This window comes from Heteronotia binoei, chromosome 2 (assembly GCF_032191835.1).
Source record: "Heteronotia binoei isolate CCM8104 ecotype False Entrance Well chromosome 2, APGP_CSIRO_Hbin_v1, whole genome shotgun sequence".
NCBI classification, from domain to species: Eukaryota; Metazoa; Chordata; class Lepidosauria; order Squamata; family Gekkonidae; genus Heteronotia; species Heteronotia binoei.
In genome coordinates this window covers 96,300,847-96,317,546 of record NC_083224.1, presented here as the reverse complement: position 1 = coordinate 96,317,546, position 16,700 = coordinate 96,300,847, and the positions used below count along the sequence as shown (strand labels likewise).

Below are 16,700 nucleotides of genomic sequence, written 5' to 3'. Positions count from 1 at the left end.
GATGTCTCATAGCAGCTGTAACTTTATAGTTCTTCCAGTCAAGGGCAGCAGTCTTCTTGTTGGTCAGTGATAGGAGGATTGAGGTGGCCATACATAAAGGCTTTAGGGATACCTCCCAAAATCTTAGTTAATTGATCTTTCCCAGGCTGTCAAACTACCCATTTCCACAAAATCCAGATAAACTTTGCAAAGTTTCTCTAATGACTGCTCTTCTTGCATATTCTTCCCTCCTAGCCCATGGTATCTTTAGCTGTCATGTGCAGGAATATCTCTGGCTTGGCAAGCTAGGTTTCCATAGTAAGCTGCCTAATGAACCATTTTTCATAGGCAAGTTATTCAGTGAACAACTGGATACTATTCTCATCAAAACCAAAAATAATAATAAAGCTGTTCCAGTGGCACACAAAGAAACATATATCATTCAAACACTCAGTTATTTTGTCTTGTCAAACCAGTTAGCAGTCAAGGATTTCAAGGGATACAAATCCCCTTGTAACCGTAACAAACTAATATCCTGTTCCTCTGGATCTTGAGACCTCAGCTTCCAGCACTTTCTGGAGAACCATGAAGTCCAATGCCATGTCATCAACTAACCAGCTCTGCCCTTTGCTGTTATGTGTTGGGTGACTTTGATGCATGGGCTATTAAAAATATGGTCCAGGGTAATGCCATAGAGCTCAAAAAGCTTTCAAAGGAAAAGAATCAAGATCCTTTCTGTTAAGGATTTCTGTTTGAAATTCTATTTCTTTATCTCAAACAGTGCGATGGATCACTGGATCAAATAATCATTGAGAGGCATTTAACATGAAAAAGCAAAAACATATTCATTTCTACAGGGAAAGGGTATTGGGAGGTAAAACAACGAACACTATATAACTACATCCTCACACTAGAAGATCATGTGCTTAATGGAGGCTACTTCCTCCTTCTTCTTGACCTCTCTGCCTGAACAAAGGAAGTCACCTGACTAACTGACCAAACAGACAAAACAGGTTTTCCCGCTTCTAGACTTTCATCGACAGCAGTCAGTATCTTCTTCCTAGGTCATGCAGACAATAGGGAATCAGGCACAGTGTTAACCCTATAATGACTGGAACTTTAGAACATTGCAAAGGACATACAGAACAGATATATATTTCCAACTCCCCTTCTCAATGTCTAATGTCAAAGTCATTATACATGCAATAGTCATTACTCATTATTCACTGTAACATTCACATCAACTAGGTTCATCATTTCATGTAAACATTCAAATCTAGCACAAGGTAATGGCTTTGTAAGTATATCAGTTACCATAGTTTCTGTACAACAATATTCTATCTTAATCAGCCCCTTCTGGTGTAGATCTTTCGCTAGCTCACATTTAATACCAATAGATCTACTTCTGGCTGCTCTACTTTCCCCTTTACATATAGCAATACATGCCTGATTATCTTCAAACATTACAATAGGTACAGGTTCTTTTATCTTGACATTTTTCAGCAGATGAAAAAGCCATTCAAGTTCACTGCTGACACACACTCAGCTTCTGCTGTAGATTGTGGCACTATAGTCTGTTTTCTGCTAGTCCTTTCTACAAGTCCATTTCCATAGAAGAAGTAACCGCTGGTTGATCTGTAATTGCACGATTCTTCTGCATAGTTGGCATCCATGTATCCAACTAGTCTGGGATTCTCAGACGGTTCAGTGATCAGTCTTAAGTCCATAGTTCCTTTTAAGTATCTGGCAAGTTTCTTTACTGCATTCCAATCATGGTGATTAGGTGAACTTACTTTTCTGCTCAATATTCCAACAGCAGCTGTAATATCAGGTCTGGTAGTTTTACTCAGGTACAGGAGTTTTCCTGTAGCTTCTCTGTACTCTCCAATGTCTTTGAGTGGTTGACCACCCTGAGCTCTCAGGTATGCAGGTTCAAAAGGTATCTTAGATTCTTTACAATCTCTCATGCCAAGAGATTCTATAAAGTCCATAATCTTTCGTCTTTGGCACAGTTGAAAGGTTCCATCCTCAAGTCTCTCGATCTGTATTCCTAGATAGTGTTTAATATCTTCAAGTCTTTTGACTTCAACCTCTTTGTTTAGCTTTTCAACAATGTTTTTAATGTCCTCTTTGTTCTTGCAGCTCACAACCAAATCGTCAACGTAAACCAGGATGTATTGGTATTCTCCATCTTTGAGTCTAGTGTACATGCAGGGTTCAGCTTTCCCTTGCTCAGATCCTTGTTGCTGTAGTAGTCCAGTTATTTTGTCATACCAGCCTTTTGCGGCCTGTTTCAAACCATACAGTTCTTTGTTGAGTTTGAAAACATAGTTCTCTTTGCCAGGGACTTGAAAATCTTCAGGTATTTCCATATAGATTTCCTCTGATAACTCACCATTAAGAAATGCTGTCTTAATGTCTAGGTGCTCTACGAGCATATCTCTAGATGATGCCACACTCAGTAGTGTTTTAAGTGTAGCACTATTGATAACTGGTGCAAAAGTCTCTGAATAATCAGATCTAAATTCTAGTGCATAGACTTTTGCTACTAGCCTTGCTTTGTACAAGTCTATAGTTCTTCGTACTTTATTTTGTAGACTCATTTGCATCCAACAGGCTTTCTTCCTGCAGGTAGCTTTGTAAGAGTCCATACATCTTTTTAATAAATGGATAGTATCTCTTGTTCCATTGCTTGAATTCATTTCTCCTTTTCTTCATTAGGTAAATCACACACTTGTTTCCAGCTCTTGGGTTCCTCTTTAGGTTTCACAGTCTCTATAGATCTCACAGTGTCACAGTATCCATATTTCTGTGGTGGTTGCCCTTTTGTGCTCCTTTCTGATCATCTTAAAATGAATGGAGGTACTGTCTCTCCCTGCTGTGCGGTCCCCATTTCCCCTTCTGGTTCAGTAGAGTCTTCAGAAGGTAGACCTTCCGGTTCACCAGTGGTCACTACAGGTAACCAACTATACCAATCTTCAGAAGCATCATCAGTAACATCAGGATCAGATTCAGGTACACAGGGTGCTCTAGGCAAATCTTTGTCATCCACAAACACAACATTACAATGTTCGGTCTTACTCAGCTTTGGATCATAGATTCTGTAGCCTTTTCCCACTGAGGGATATTCTACTATGAACCCAATCTCAGTCCTTGCATCAAGCTTCCCTCTATTTTCTCTAGGAACATATGCTTTTGCTCCAAAAGTTTTGATATGCTTAAGTCCTGGCTTCTTGCCAAACCAAGCCTGGAACGGAGTAATTCCTGTTACTTTTGAAGTTATTCTATTGTGGATATACACTGCTGTAGTTACAGCTTCAACCCACAGGCCTTTAGATAATCCAGAATGCATGAGCATTGCTCTGGTCATTTCCTGTAACACACGATTAAGTCTCTCTGCACTCCCATTCTGTTGTGGAGTGTATGGGACAGTCACTTTGTGTTCAATCCCTTCTGCATTCAGAAACTTCTTAAACTCAGTATTGCAATATTCACCACCTCCATCTGTCAGCAAGCTTTGAGGTGCACACCCAAATCTGTTTTTAACCATGGCAACATATTCTTTAAATTTATCAAGAGTCTCATCTTTTGATTTGAGCATATAGACAGTGCTATATTTTGTCTTTGCCTCTGTGAATACTGAGAAAAATTTATTTCTCCCAGTCAAAGCTTTTATAGGCCCAACAACATCACTGAATATTGTTTCCAAAAACCTTTCATTATACATACTGCTTTTTCCACTGAAGCAAGGTGCGGTTCCTTTTGCTCTCAGACAAACATCACATCTTTTCTTGGATTTATCACAATGCACAACATCAAGTCCACAATCCTTTAGCAACTTCTCAACACTCTGCATGTTTCGTGTGCTAACTTTACATGCCAAGCATAAACACATCTCCTATGGTCACACTTTCTGCCTTCAGTCTGGCAAACAGTCTTTTCCACAACATCAACAGCATCTGACCTTTCACTTAAGTCCATAATATAATGAGCTCCATTTCTTTCATCCAGTTTAAAACTAATTCTAGAATTCTTCTGAATAATTTCACCATTATCAAGATATACAGCATAATTATTTCTTATAAGCACTTGGTTTGAAAGTAAATTCTCAATTGATTCAGGTGCATAAGCTACATTTTTCAGTCTTACTGGCATTAAATCTCCATCAGTAGTAAGCAATTTCATTTTGATCTCACCCACACCACAAACTTGTAAGGGTTTCTGGTTGGCACCTATCATTTCAGGTCTCTGACTTTCATCCAACTTTGAAAACATGCCTTTATATCGACAAATATGCATAGAAGATCCACTATCAATCAAAAATCTTCCTCTTTCACCAATAAAATTCACATTATTAACATGCATGGTACTTTCTCTGTTCTTTTCTTTGTTCCCACCTGGGCCATGTGGCTTGGAAAATTTCTGGTTTAAAAATTTCTGGCTGCTGTTATTTTATGGCCATGAGATGATGCTCGTGTTCCCTCATTTGAAACATTTGCTTTAACATTGCTATTCCTTTGTTCAGTAGCAGCATCACTATTATTACAATATCTTGCGATATGGCCTTTCTGCCCACATCTATGGCATATTATATCTCTTCTTAACTTATTCCTATACTGTGGTTTCAGGCTTAAAGCAGACATAGAATCAGATAGTTCAGTGTCCTTGTCCCCAGATCTGGAGGCTGCTTCCTCCTCGATAGCATTTAACAGGCCTTCCATACTCAAATCCTTTTGCAGTCTCAAAATCATCTTAATTGGCTTGTAGCTGTTTGGTAGAGCTTTGAATATAGTTGAGATTAAGTCTCGTTCTGCAATAGCCTCACCAAGCTTCTGTAGTCTGGATTGCATGCACATAAGTTCCTTCAGACTTTTAGTCACATTCTCCCCTTCTTGCACGTGAAAACCAAATATTTTGCCCTTTAAATCATGAATAGTGCTTATGGGAGTTTTGTTTTATTTATCTTTAAGGCATTCGAGCATTTCTTTTGCAGTTTTAAGAGTGTGCAATTCAGGAATTTCATATGCCTCAAGAAATTGTAAAATGAGAGTTTTTGCGAAACCATCTAGCCATTTAAAATGTGATTTTTCTTGTTCATTCTCAGGGGGATTTGCAGACAAAACTCTTTCAGCTGCATAAATCTCAAGTCTTTGCATTAGGAGCGGGAGCCAGAATGAGAAATTATTCTTAGTTAACTTCAGGGTACTAAATCCTATCACTGGTAGGTTACTCATGGTACCAAAACCAAGATTTGCAGTGGCTGTTCCTGAAGATGTGGAAACAGAAGATCCAGTGGCTCCTCTCTCTGGGTTCGATATTTTTCACAGCTATCAGGCAGGGAATGGCTAAAGAGTCTTCCTTCCTCACTGGAGAGAAAAGGCAGCTGAACGTGCGTGCGTGGTTGCTCTTCCAAGGTCTCTGACGTAATCCACAGAAAAAGGGTTAAAAAGCTCCAAAAATTCTCTTTCTAGCACATCTGAGGCTGTTAGACAAAAGTAGCAGCGTTTCCAGAGCGAGACAATCTGAACTCAAAGCTCATGTAAGTCAGAACACTCTCAGTAATGGCAAGAGAAAAGAAAAGGCGTCGTTTTAAAATTGAGGCTTGTCTGCACAGCATAGCAGCCTTTTTGCCTATTGCTTTTTAAATGCTCTCAAAGGCAATCCAGATTTAAAAAAACATTTAGAGTTCAAAAAACAGTCCATGTTATAAGCTACCAGCTTGATGGCAAAGACCAAGAACCATCTGCTCTGCTATCAATTTTGTTAGGGATTTCTGTTTGCAATTCTATTTCTTTATCTCAAACAGTGTGATGCATCGCTGGATCACATAATCATTGAGAGGCATTTAACATGAAAAAGCAAAAACATATTTATTTCTACAGGGAAAGGGTACGGGGAGGTGAAACAAACACTATAGAACTACATCCTCACTAGAAGATCATGTGCTTAATGGAGGCTACTTCTTCCTTCTTCTTGACCTCTCTGCCTGAACAAAGGAAGTCACCTGACTAACTGACCAAACAGACAAAACAGGTTTTCCTGCTTCTAGACCCTCATTGACAGCAGTCATTGTCTTCTTCCTAGGTCATGCAGACAATAGGGAATCGGGCACAGTGTTAACCCTATAATGACTGGAACTTTAGAACATTGCAAAGGACATACAGAACAGATATATATTTCCAACACTTTCCAGGCCCAAATTCTCAAAGAACCAGCTATTCATGTTAGCTGCAGTACAACTTCTCTTGGATATTATGTACCTCAAGCAGATTTGTGTATCCTTAGGGCATTGTGGCATATATTCCATTGTCCTTAAAGTTCTAAGGAAAAATTGGGATGTTTGTACCAGTTTGAATACATCAAAATAAATGCATCAAAATGAATAAATACATCAAAAGAAGCAGTTCGGGATGGAATTTTTTTTATCTGTACTAATGACCTTTTTGAAAAGCGAGATGCTGGTTGATTAATTTGACTGAGGTATTCCACCAACTCCTACTTTCTTACAAATGCTGTAAAATGCTAGGCTCTGTCATTTGGATTTACCTTGGCTCCTATTTACCTTGGATTTACCATGGCTCCTATTTACCTTGGCTCCTGGAGAGCCAGTTTGGTGTAGTGGTTAAGTGTGCGGACTCTTATCTGGGAGAACCAGGTTTGATTCCCCACTCCTCCACTTGCACCTGCTAGCATGGCCTTGGGTCAGCCATAGCTCTGGCAGAGGTTGTCCTTGAAAGGGCAGCTGCTGTGAGAGCCCTCTCCAGCCCCACCCACCTCACAGGGTGTCTGTTGTGGGGGAGGGAGATAAAGGAGATTGTGAGCCGCTCTGAGACTCTTCGGAGTGGAGGGCGGGATATAAATCCAATATCTTCTTCTTCTTCTTTTATCTTCACTAATACCTTGGTAGCTCTTATTAGAAATAGGAGGATAATTTACTTTTTGTACTTGTGTGACATCTTATTCAGATCATTGTCCCAGGGTAGTCAATGTGGTAAAGAGGGATGATGACAAAGGTCTCTTAAATTAGTGCTATCTAATTCTTCCCACCCTGGGGAAAGGGCACAGATTTAGATGTTTGCTGGTCTTTGAAGTTCTGCTTCGGTAAAATAATACAGTACTTGTTTTCTCTAATAATACCTTTATAAGAAAAGCTGTAATATTGTTTAGCCAGGTGATTAACCATGTGCATCCTACTAGTTTATAAATGCTGAGCAGGGAGCCCCAAAGGGTAGTATAGCATGTTCTAGAGAGAAGGTGCAACCTCAGCAGGTTCTGTGGGTTTTGTCAGCCACGTGGGGGTTAGTTCTTAAGTTTGTAAGACATTATAAGGCAATGCCTGTTCATTGGCAGATGCCACCTGCATAATACTGCAGAGTATTATGATAGATTGAAGTTTTGAGAACACATCCTTCCCAGCTGGGACTGTTCTCGTGCATCCCCTTGAATAGACTGTCCTAGGGCCACCAAGGAGAGGAAACAGATATTTTACCTTGCCTATAGATTTTCTGTTCTTCCTGGTAGATGTATGACTCCTAAAGTCTCTCTTTGTTGTCTGATTTAGGCATGGAATTAGAGAGGAACATCTGGAAAGTCAGTTTATCCCCGCCCCCCCCCATCTCACTCATCTTAGTTACATGTTCAGTTAACTTGTTTGCTGAGTTACTGTGTTATGTCAGAGAACACTAGGCATTGCATTGCTCAAGCATGTATTTGTGGGGAACCTCTCTTCCCAGAGAATGCCTTCTCTTTCTAAATAGCCCAAGCCCTTATCTTTAAATAATCGCTCTCCTATAATCATTCTAGTTGCTCTTTTTTTGGACTTCTTTCCAATTGGAATAAATTATAAAGATGTGCCAGTTTACATATTTTATCACATAATTTGAATATCCTAGTCTAGTACAATATTCTGGGTTTTGCTGTGGGCTAGCTGCTCCCATTAACTCCCCTGCAATTGCAGTGAGTTGTATACAAATCAGAATTTAGCAGAATACCATCTGGTTCCCCACAGCTGTTACCAGCACCCAATAGGTTAATCAGTGTGATGGCTGTGTGTGTGTGTGTGTTCTGTATATCTGTTGACACCCTTTCCAAATGCTTAAATGCCTGCACTTTTGGGCCAAGACCGGTTAGGTGACAGTTTCCTGCTCCATTCGGCCCCTGGTGTTCATTCCTCAGTCAGTGTGCCTGTCTCCTAGACAGTGAAATATGGCCACAATTAGCCTGGATACAGTTCAATTATGATAAACAGCGCTTGCACCCTTTAAGCCGTGATTAAAAGGCCTCCCCCCTTTGATAGAGAGACCTAATTTCACATTATTATCGCTGCCGCTTGATTATAAAGCACTCCTTGGATTTACAGTTAAGAGATGGATGTGGAAGCGCTGCTTTATCATTTACACATCAGTAATGATGCAGCTGTCCCTCTGCCACAACATCCATTTACTAGCAGGAGTGTGTGTGTGTTCTGCTTCTCTCCCCCGCCAGAGTGGCAGCACCACCCCATGTCATCCAGGCCCTGCCTGCCACATGCAAGTGGGCAAAGTCACCCTTACGGTAACAGCGTGATGAATGGGCGCACACTAATGAAATGGAGACATCAAGGCGTGGGGCGAGGAAGAAAGAGTGCTGATGGGAGGCAGCGGAGCTGTCCCGAGTCGGAGGGGAGCGGGAAGAAGGATCGCCTCGCCACCGTGTGCTGTCAAGGGAGAAATTACACATTTACTCTTGCTTTTTCTTAAGGAGACGGCCACCATAGATCAAAACATGGATTTACAAGCCAATTTTCAACATGAAATATAGACACCAGGAATCAATTTAAGCTCTGCTTCTATTTTAGCAAACTCTGCCTGCGTTTAGTCCCAGGTAAATAATGTGAACCAGCCCAGCCCCTGAATTCTTCTTCATTCAGCAGCAAACAGAACTTGCTGTTTGTCCATACGGTCGTTCCTCCACCCCAATTATTTTACTTTAAGTAAAAGATCATTCTTCCAGTGTAAAGGATGAGGAAGAGAGTAAGAGTTAAACTGGAGCTAATGAGCCTGCAATAAAAAGTCCACACCAAAACTGTACAGGAAGGAAGCATCAGGGGACAATTACTCTAATCAGAATTTGAGACCTTAAAAGTATGTTTCTAGCCCTTGTTGTTACTTTTTTTTTGGGGGGGGGGTAAAGAATTCTATTTCAGGAACTAGAATTCAAGGAGAGAAAAGTCACGGTAAGTGTGAGAGTGACTTTTATTTCAAACATTTGGCAATTTAAGGGGGACTTATTTGCTGTTCATAGCTCTCTAGTCCTCCATAGAGAACCTCCATCTTTGCTGGATTCAATTTCAGTCAACTCTGCCTGAGCTATTTCACTATGGCTTGAAATGCCAGGTCCAGATTTTCCGGGGTGCAGCTGGACCAGCCTCCTATCGATACATACAGCTGGGTATCATCCGCATACTGATGTGACCATCTCATCCCAACCTGAATCTCCAGACAATCTGGGCAAGAGGGACACATGTAGATGTTAAATAACATCAGGGAGAGAACTGCCCCCTGAGGCACACCACATATAAGTGGGTGCCTCCAGGATGATTGCTTCCCTATAGCCACCCTTTGTCCCCAGCCTTGGAGAAAACAGGTAAACATTGAAGAGCAGACCCCTGCATCCCCATGTCGGTAAGGCGGTGAGACAGTAGCTGGTGGCTGACTGTATCAAATGCACCCGACAGGTCTAATAACAGCACTGCCTCAAGAGATTGTCCATGAGGGCAACCAGTCCCATGGCCCAGGTGAAAGCCGGATGGAAATGGGTCTGAATGAATACAGAAGCATCATCCAAAAATCTCTGTAATTGTGCTGCCACAGCCCTCTCAATGCCCAGAAAGGGCAAGTTCAACACCAGCTGGTAATTGGCCAATTCAGCTGGGTCCAGAGATGGCTTTTTGAGGAGAGGGCAAACCACCGCCTCCTTAAGGGGTATGGGAAAGGTCCCTTCAAACAGGGACTTATTGATGATTTCTTGCAGTGGGACCCGTAATTCCGTCTGGCAAGTTCATATCAGCCAGGACAGACACAGGTCCAAATCGCAGGTGGTGGGATGCACAGAACAGAGGACCCTGTTGACTTCCCCCAGACTGAGTGAAATGATCCAGAGTTGAAACCAAAGACATGCTTGAAGCCTCAAGTTCACTTCCTGTATCAAAATTGGCGGGGAGGTCACGGCAGAGTGACAAGACCTTATCTGAAAAAATCAAAAGCCTCACAGCCAATCTCCAATTCCCTATTGTTTAGTTTGCTCTGTGGCAAATCATACCCTTCCCTAGATAAGTGCATGGTAGGGGGAGTGATTAACTACTCAAAATGGCAGGTGACGGGTAACAAATGTAGGTAAAAATGAACACATGGACTTCCAAAACGTTTTTGATAAGGTACCTCATCAAAGACTCTCTGGTAAGCTTAGTAGTCATGAGATAAAATGATTATGGCATAAAAATTGGTCAAACTGCGGAAAGAAATAACTGGACTGTTCTCAAAAATGAAAGGAAGTTACCTATAGAGTATTGTGACTACTACTATTTAGGAGCACCCTTGTAGCAGTCTGTCTGTCTGTGCCTTTAAATTTAGTTGGCCAATATTTAAGACTCTATGCTTCAACACTGAAACTCAACATCAAAAAACTAAGATCATGGCATCCCGCCCCATCACACCTTGACAAATAGAAGGGGAAGACATGGAAGTAATGACAGACTTCACATTTCTGGGATCCCAGATCACTGCAGATGGTGACTGTAGCCATGAAATTAAAAGATGTTTGCTCCTTGGGAAGACAGCTATGGCGAACCTAGGCAGTATAATAAAAAGAAGAAACATCACCCTGCCAACAAAAGCCCGTATAGTCAAAGCAGTGGTATTCCCAGTAGTAATGTATGGCTGTGAGAGTTGGGCCATAAGGAAGGCCGAGCGCAGAAGAACAGATGCTTTTGAGATGTGGTGCTGGAGAAGAGAGTCCCTTGGACTGCAAGAAGATCAAATAAGTCAGTTCTAAAGGAAATCAACCCTGACTGTTCACTGGAAGGTCAGATGCTGAAGCTCAAATACTTTGGCCACCAAATAAGAAGGGAGCACTCACTGGAGAAGACTTTGATGCTGGGAAAGACAGAAGGCAAAAAAAGAAGGGGACAGCAAAAGATGAGATGGCTGGACAGCGTTACTGATGTAACTAACACGGATTTGAGCAGACTTCGGAGGATGGTGGAAGACAGGAGGGCCTGGCGTGACTTTGTCCATGGGGTCGCAAAGAGTCGGACTCGACTGTGTGACTGAAGAACAAAAATGCTTCAACATGGTAAGAGTACCATGCATTTGTGGCCAAGAGCTGAGATCCAGCTCTTTAGACAATGTCTGCACTGCGTACCAAGTCCGTCTTGGTTCAGTTTAAGAGGTGCAACTGCTTCCTCTTCAAACAGAAAAATGTGGAAGAAGACAATCCTGAGACATCATTCCTGACTAATGCAATGCCTTTTGGATTAATCTTAATGTGCCTCAGATGGATGCCAGATGACCAACAGACACTGAGCGGTAGATGCAGACACAGACCAGACACTGAGCGGTGGATGCTTTCTACACTAGCTGTGGGAAATCTTTTATACAGATACAGTGCAAGGCTGGCAACAGAGCAATCCCCAAGAGTAAAGGTAGGGAGTAAAGGGCACAGTCAGGACTTGGGCTTGTGTATTGTTCTATCCAAATATTCCAAAGTTGGTGCACAGAATAATTTATGCTGATTTAAGTGACCTCCACATATACATAATTCACACTAGTTAAAGAAATAGGCATATTTACAGTATGGCCAAGGAGGATGAAATTTGGTTCTGTGCCTAAGTTGTGGCGGTCTGGGAAGGGAGATTCCTTTACCGACCTTTGATAGGGAGCCTTTAGCACCAACTTCTAGGGTCAAGAGTCTAGGGGTGCTCCTGGAACCTTTACTAACTTTGGAGGCCTAGGTGGCAGCCACTGCCAAATCTGCATTTTATCATCTTAGATGAATAAGGCAGTTAGTCCCATACCAAGAGCACGGCGACTTGGCAACGGTGATCCATGCGACGGTCACATTGAGAATAGAATACTGTAATGCCTTCTACATGGGCCTGCCCTCAACGCAAATTTGGAAGCTGCAACTGGTGCAAAATGCAGCAGCCAGGTTGTTAATGGAGCTACCTTTACGGGAGCACATTCAACCTGCGCTGGAATCATTGTACTGGTTGCCTGTGGCATTCCGGGTTTGCTTCAGGGTGCTGGTTACAACCTTTAAAGCCCTATATGGCCTGGGACCTGTCTATCTCCGGGACCACCTTTCCCCGTATGAGCCTCAGAGAGCACTTCAATCAAGCTCACAAAACCTTCTCATGATCCCCGGACCAAAAGAAGGTCAACTGCCCACCACTAGAGCGAGAGCCTTTTCAGTGAAAGCCCCTGCCCTGTGGAACGCCCTCCCTGAAAATATCAGGGCCCTGTGGGACTTGCCACAATTCTGCAGGGCCTGCAAGATAGGATTGTTTAAACTAGTGTTTAATATCTAACAGGGAGGCGACCACTATTCCACTATCCCATCGCATTGATACCTGAACCTATCCCAGTATAAATGCAGAGCACCAAATAACATTAATATCATTATATGTAGCGCTCAATAAGCACTAAAATTCTCCATTTTGGATCCTAGGGAGTGAACCTGAAACTGTATTACATGTTTGAATTCTGAACTGTATGAAATGTTTTAATGATTTTATTTCAACTCTGTTTTAACATTTTGTTTTAACTGTTGTTAGCTGCCCTGAGCCTGTTAGGGGAGAGTGGGATAGAAATTTAATAAAATACATAAATAAATAAGATACCTTTGTCTAGATTGGTGCAGGTGTTCATTGATTACATATTATGGGACTATAAATACTTAGATCAGGCCAGTGACTTGTAAACTATTTAAAAAAATAAAAAATAGGTCCTTAGAGGAGGTAAGAATCCATGCACTTAACCACTACACCGAACTGGCTAATATAGCTCTACTCTGGCACTTGTGGGTAGACAGAGGGCCTGACTCCATGCAGCTCTATGTCAGTGAATGGGTTGGGGGGCACAGCAGAGTAGATCCGTAAGTGATGTGACTTGTTCACAAGATCCAACAGGTTGCCTACAGAATTCATTTAAAAATGCATTCACACCATTGCTGTCGTACTACCAAAGTAAAATATGACCCGCTGAGTTAGAAATGGGAACAGACAAACCTATATAACTCATAACGATCTGAATAATCTCAGAGCCACAGTTAAAAATTTAAATAGGATAGTGGCATTGCCAGTGGTGCCATCATGCATCTAAGGTGTGCATGTGTGTCCATGCCAGTGAGATGTCAGCATTTTTGTATGGACTACTGTATGCATATAGTACAAGGTTTTTGTGTGTTATTTCCCCCCACTGTTGTTTTCTTACCTGTAAGCAAGGTTCAATGTGACCTCTCTTCCATTCTCTCTCTGGCTGGCAGATGACTGCAAGAACATTGCCAACATTATGAAGACATTGGCTCACAGAGGGTTCATCTTCAAGCAGACCTCCAAGCCCTTTTGATCTCCGGGGCCGGCCGGACAGGGCTGCATGCGGCTGGCTCCTGCTACATGGGTGTGATGGGCTGGAGCGTTCGAATGACAGAAAGAGGACAGAGGAACGAGCAACCCCACGACTCCGTCAGTTTTGCTGTTCTGCCAGTAGAGGCTGTATATATGGAACTGGAATCTCTGTGTAGGCCTGACGTGACTCCCTCTCTGGGGCCAGCTGCCTGCCCGGCCTGGCCTAGCCTGCAGCCCCCTAGGGTGCTTGCTCCACATGGTTAGAGATGTAGATTGTTTTCCCTTTTGTTGGCTTCTGATTTCCATTGGCGTCTTTCTCTTTCTCTATCTCTCAGCTCACTTTTGCGCCTATAGCAAGACCATGGTGCAATGTTTGGGGCAGTTGCCCTTATTATTTTGAGTCCAATATCTTAACAGCTGCCATCAATTCCCCTTTTCCCCGTGTGAATCTGTTAGTGTCTTCTGCGTGTCAGCTAAATATTGACGAAGCAGCAGTCAGACAGCCCTCTTTCTTCAGCAGGCTCATTCTCCCTCTCCTCCCTTCCCCCATTTTAAGCAAACACTAACCCTTTTATTCCTCCTGTATGTGACTAAGGAAGATCGGCTCTTTCTGTTCAAGGTGAAGTGCCTGTATTCCCCACCCACCAGAGGCTACCTATCTCCCTGGGACTGTTCAGCAGGAGCCATCATAGGCTGGAGCATCCTGGTTGATGCTTGACACCATGTACAGCATTTCTTGCTTCTTCCTTCTTTGCTCCTTCAGGCATGATGTCCCTTGCCATTTCGGTAACACATCCATCAAGAGCTTGTGCATGGCCCTCATCAAGCATGCTGTCCATTGCAGGCAGTGGACGTACCCATCACTGCTAGCCTGCTTGTGTTCCCAAGCTTGGTTCCTGGCAGGGCTCTACAAATTGACTAAAATCTCAGCCCTTTTACTAAACTGACATCCTCCCCCCTCCCACAGTGGCACATGGCAGCAACTGGTTTGTTGCTTCAGATCTGCAGCCTGTTCTTCCCATCACCCTTGTACCACTGTGGGAGAAAGGAGGACATAGGATGATTCTTCTGTTCCCCAACTCAGCGATCTCCTGAAACTGCCTACCCCACCCCCTCGCCTTTGCTGAATGGCTCCCCAGATGGATAGGTCCCGGCTGCTGCCTTCCTGGAGCTACACTAAGAGGGCACTGCCCATGCAGCACTCAGGCTGTGAGCTGATACAGGCACTGGGCCTTCCCAGTAAATAATGCATGGTGTGTGGATGTTCCAGCTGAACCCGACTGACCTCTACATCAGCTCGTTACTCCCATCCTTGCTGTAAATGTGCCACATGAATAAAGTTTGGGGAAAAGGAATGTGACTTCTTGTGTGCTGCTGTGGGGGGGGGGGGGGACCTGAGGTGCTTTCCCAAATAGTAGTAAGACCATTAGCTCCCCATTTTCCACCACACAAAACCTGACAGCCCCTGCTTCATGGCTCCTGCCATCTTGAATACATTGCATGCTTTCATGGCACTGATGCTTCTAAATATGCTTCTAAAATGCATCTGGGCATTCCCACCAGTAGGTCAGAAAACACAATACGCAAAGCAGATCACTGGCTGCTTCCTTGTAGGTTCGTCTTTGGCCCTGTTTGCCTGTAAAAGTGATTCCCTGTATGTGCATAAATCTCTTTGCAAGAAAGAGCCAACATGTGTTTACAAGTGACTCCAAGGACCAGTACCTAACTAAATCTGGGGTTTAAATCACACATTGAGCTGCACGTTCACTGATGTAACATGAGAATTACTCAACATGCACAAAGAAAACACTGAACACTCATATGATGTATTCACTGTAACTTGTGAACAGGGCTCCTGTGGAAGGCTAGTGAGAAAAGGCCATACTTAGTCCCATGCTGCCTAGCCTTGTACTGCACCCCACCCTAGAGGTAGATGCTAGACGACACCCTAGAGGACATCACAGAAAGGATAGGAGAAGATGAAACCATACAAACATCACTAAAAGTTTGCATGTCTTCTGCTTTAAATAACGGAAAGACTTCAAGACACCTGATTCCCACCATTCACTGCACTATCAGGGATGAATCACACTGAGGCAAGGTAAGCAGACAATCCAAATTACAAGCACGTTGGCAACAGCAGTGAATTTATGCACCCTCCCCCACCTCATGTTTAACTGTAACTAGAATTGTAGCTTAATCAGGGCAAGAAAATGTGTTCTCCCTCTCTACTGGGCCTGAAATAACACTATGGAGCATTAAGCAAAGCTTAGAAGAAGACTGAAGAAGAAAGCAGATTTACACCCTGCCCTTCTCTCTGAATCAGAGACTGAGAGCGACTTACAATCTCCTTTATCTTCCTCCCCCACAACAGTCACCCTGTGAGGTGAGTGGGGTTGAGAGGACTCTCACAGCAGCTGCCCTTTCAAGGACAACTCCTGCGAGTGCTATGGCTAACCCAAGGCCATTCCAGCAGCTGCAAGTGGAGGAGTGGGGAATCAAACTCGGTTCTCCCAGATAAGAGTCCGCACACTTAACCACTACACCAAACTGGCTCTCTTACAGACGCAACTTTTAAAAAATCATAATTCATATTAGATATTAGAATTTTTTTAAAAAAATTGACCAGTGAAGTCCAATGTCTAATGTTTGTTCAACAAATTTTGAGTCCAGTGGCAGCTTTAAGACCAACAAAAGTTTATTCATGGTATGAGCTTTCACGTGCAAGCATCTGAAAAGTGTGCTTGCACATGAAAGCTCATACCATGAATAAACTTTTGTTGGTCTTAAAGCTGCCACTGGACTCAAAATTTGTTCTGCTGCTTTAGACCAACACAGCTGCCAGCCTGGATCTACTGTTTGTTTAATGTTACATGACATAAAATGGCTTTATGCACCAATGTGAACCATCTCTTATAATGCAGATTACAATACCAAGACTACAAACTGCACAAGCTACATAGGCAAAGCTGTCCCTCGGCATGTTTTCTAAGGAAAGCCAAAAGCAATCACCACTATTTCAATTTTTCCATGTAGTTTTCCCTGCCCATTGTAGCAGTACCTCTTATATGCTTTGAAACTCTGGCAGACAACCTGTGTGTAAATGTCCTGTGTTAGC

At 42.8% G+C, this 16,700-nt stretch overlaps 1 protein-coding gene across 1 annotated transcript in view; it reads left to right on the top strand.

The window, feature by feature from the left end:
• ERI3 (ERI1 exoribonuclease family member 3) overlaps nt 1–14,937 on the top strand; it is a 790,890-nt gene extending 775,953 nt beyond the window's left edge. The window contains exon 8 of the mRNA XM_060231702.1: nt 13,501–14,937. Within this exon, the coding sequence (XP_060087685.1) occupies nt 13,501–13,583 (83 nt within the window). The 3' untranslated portion in view covers nt 13,584–14,937. The remainder of the gene's footprint in view (nt 1–13,500) is intronic.
• The last annotated feature ends 1,763 nt before the right edge of the window (nt 14,938–16,700 follow it).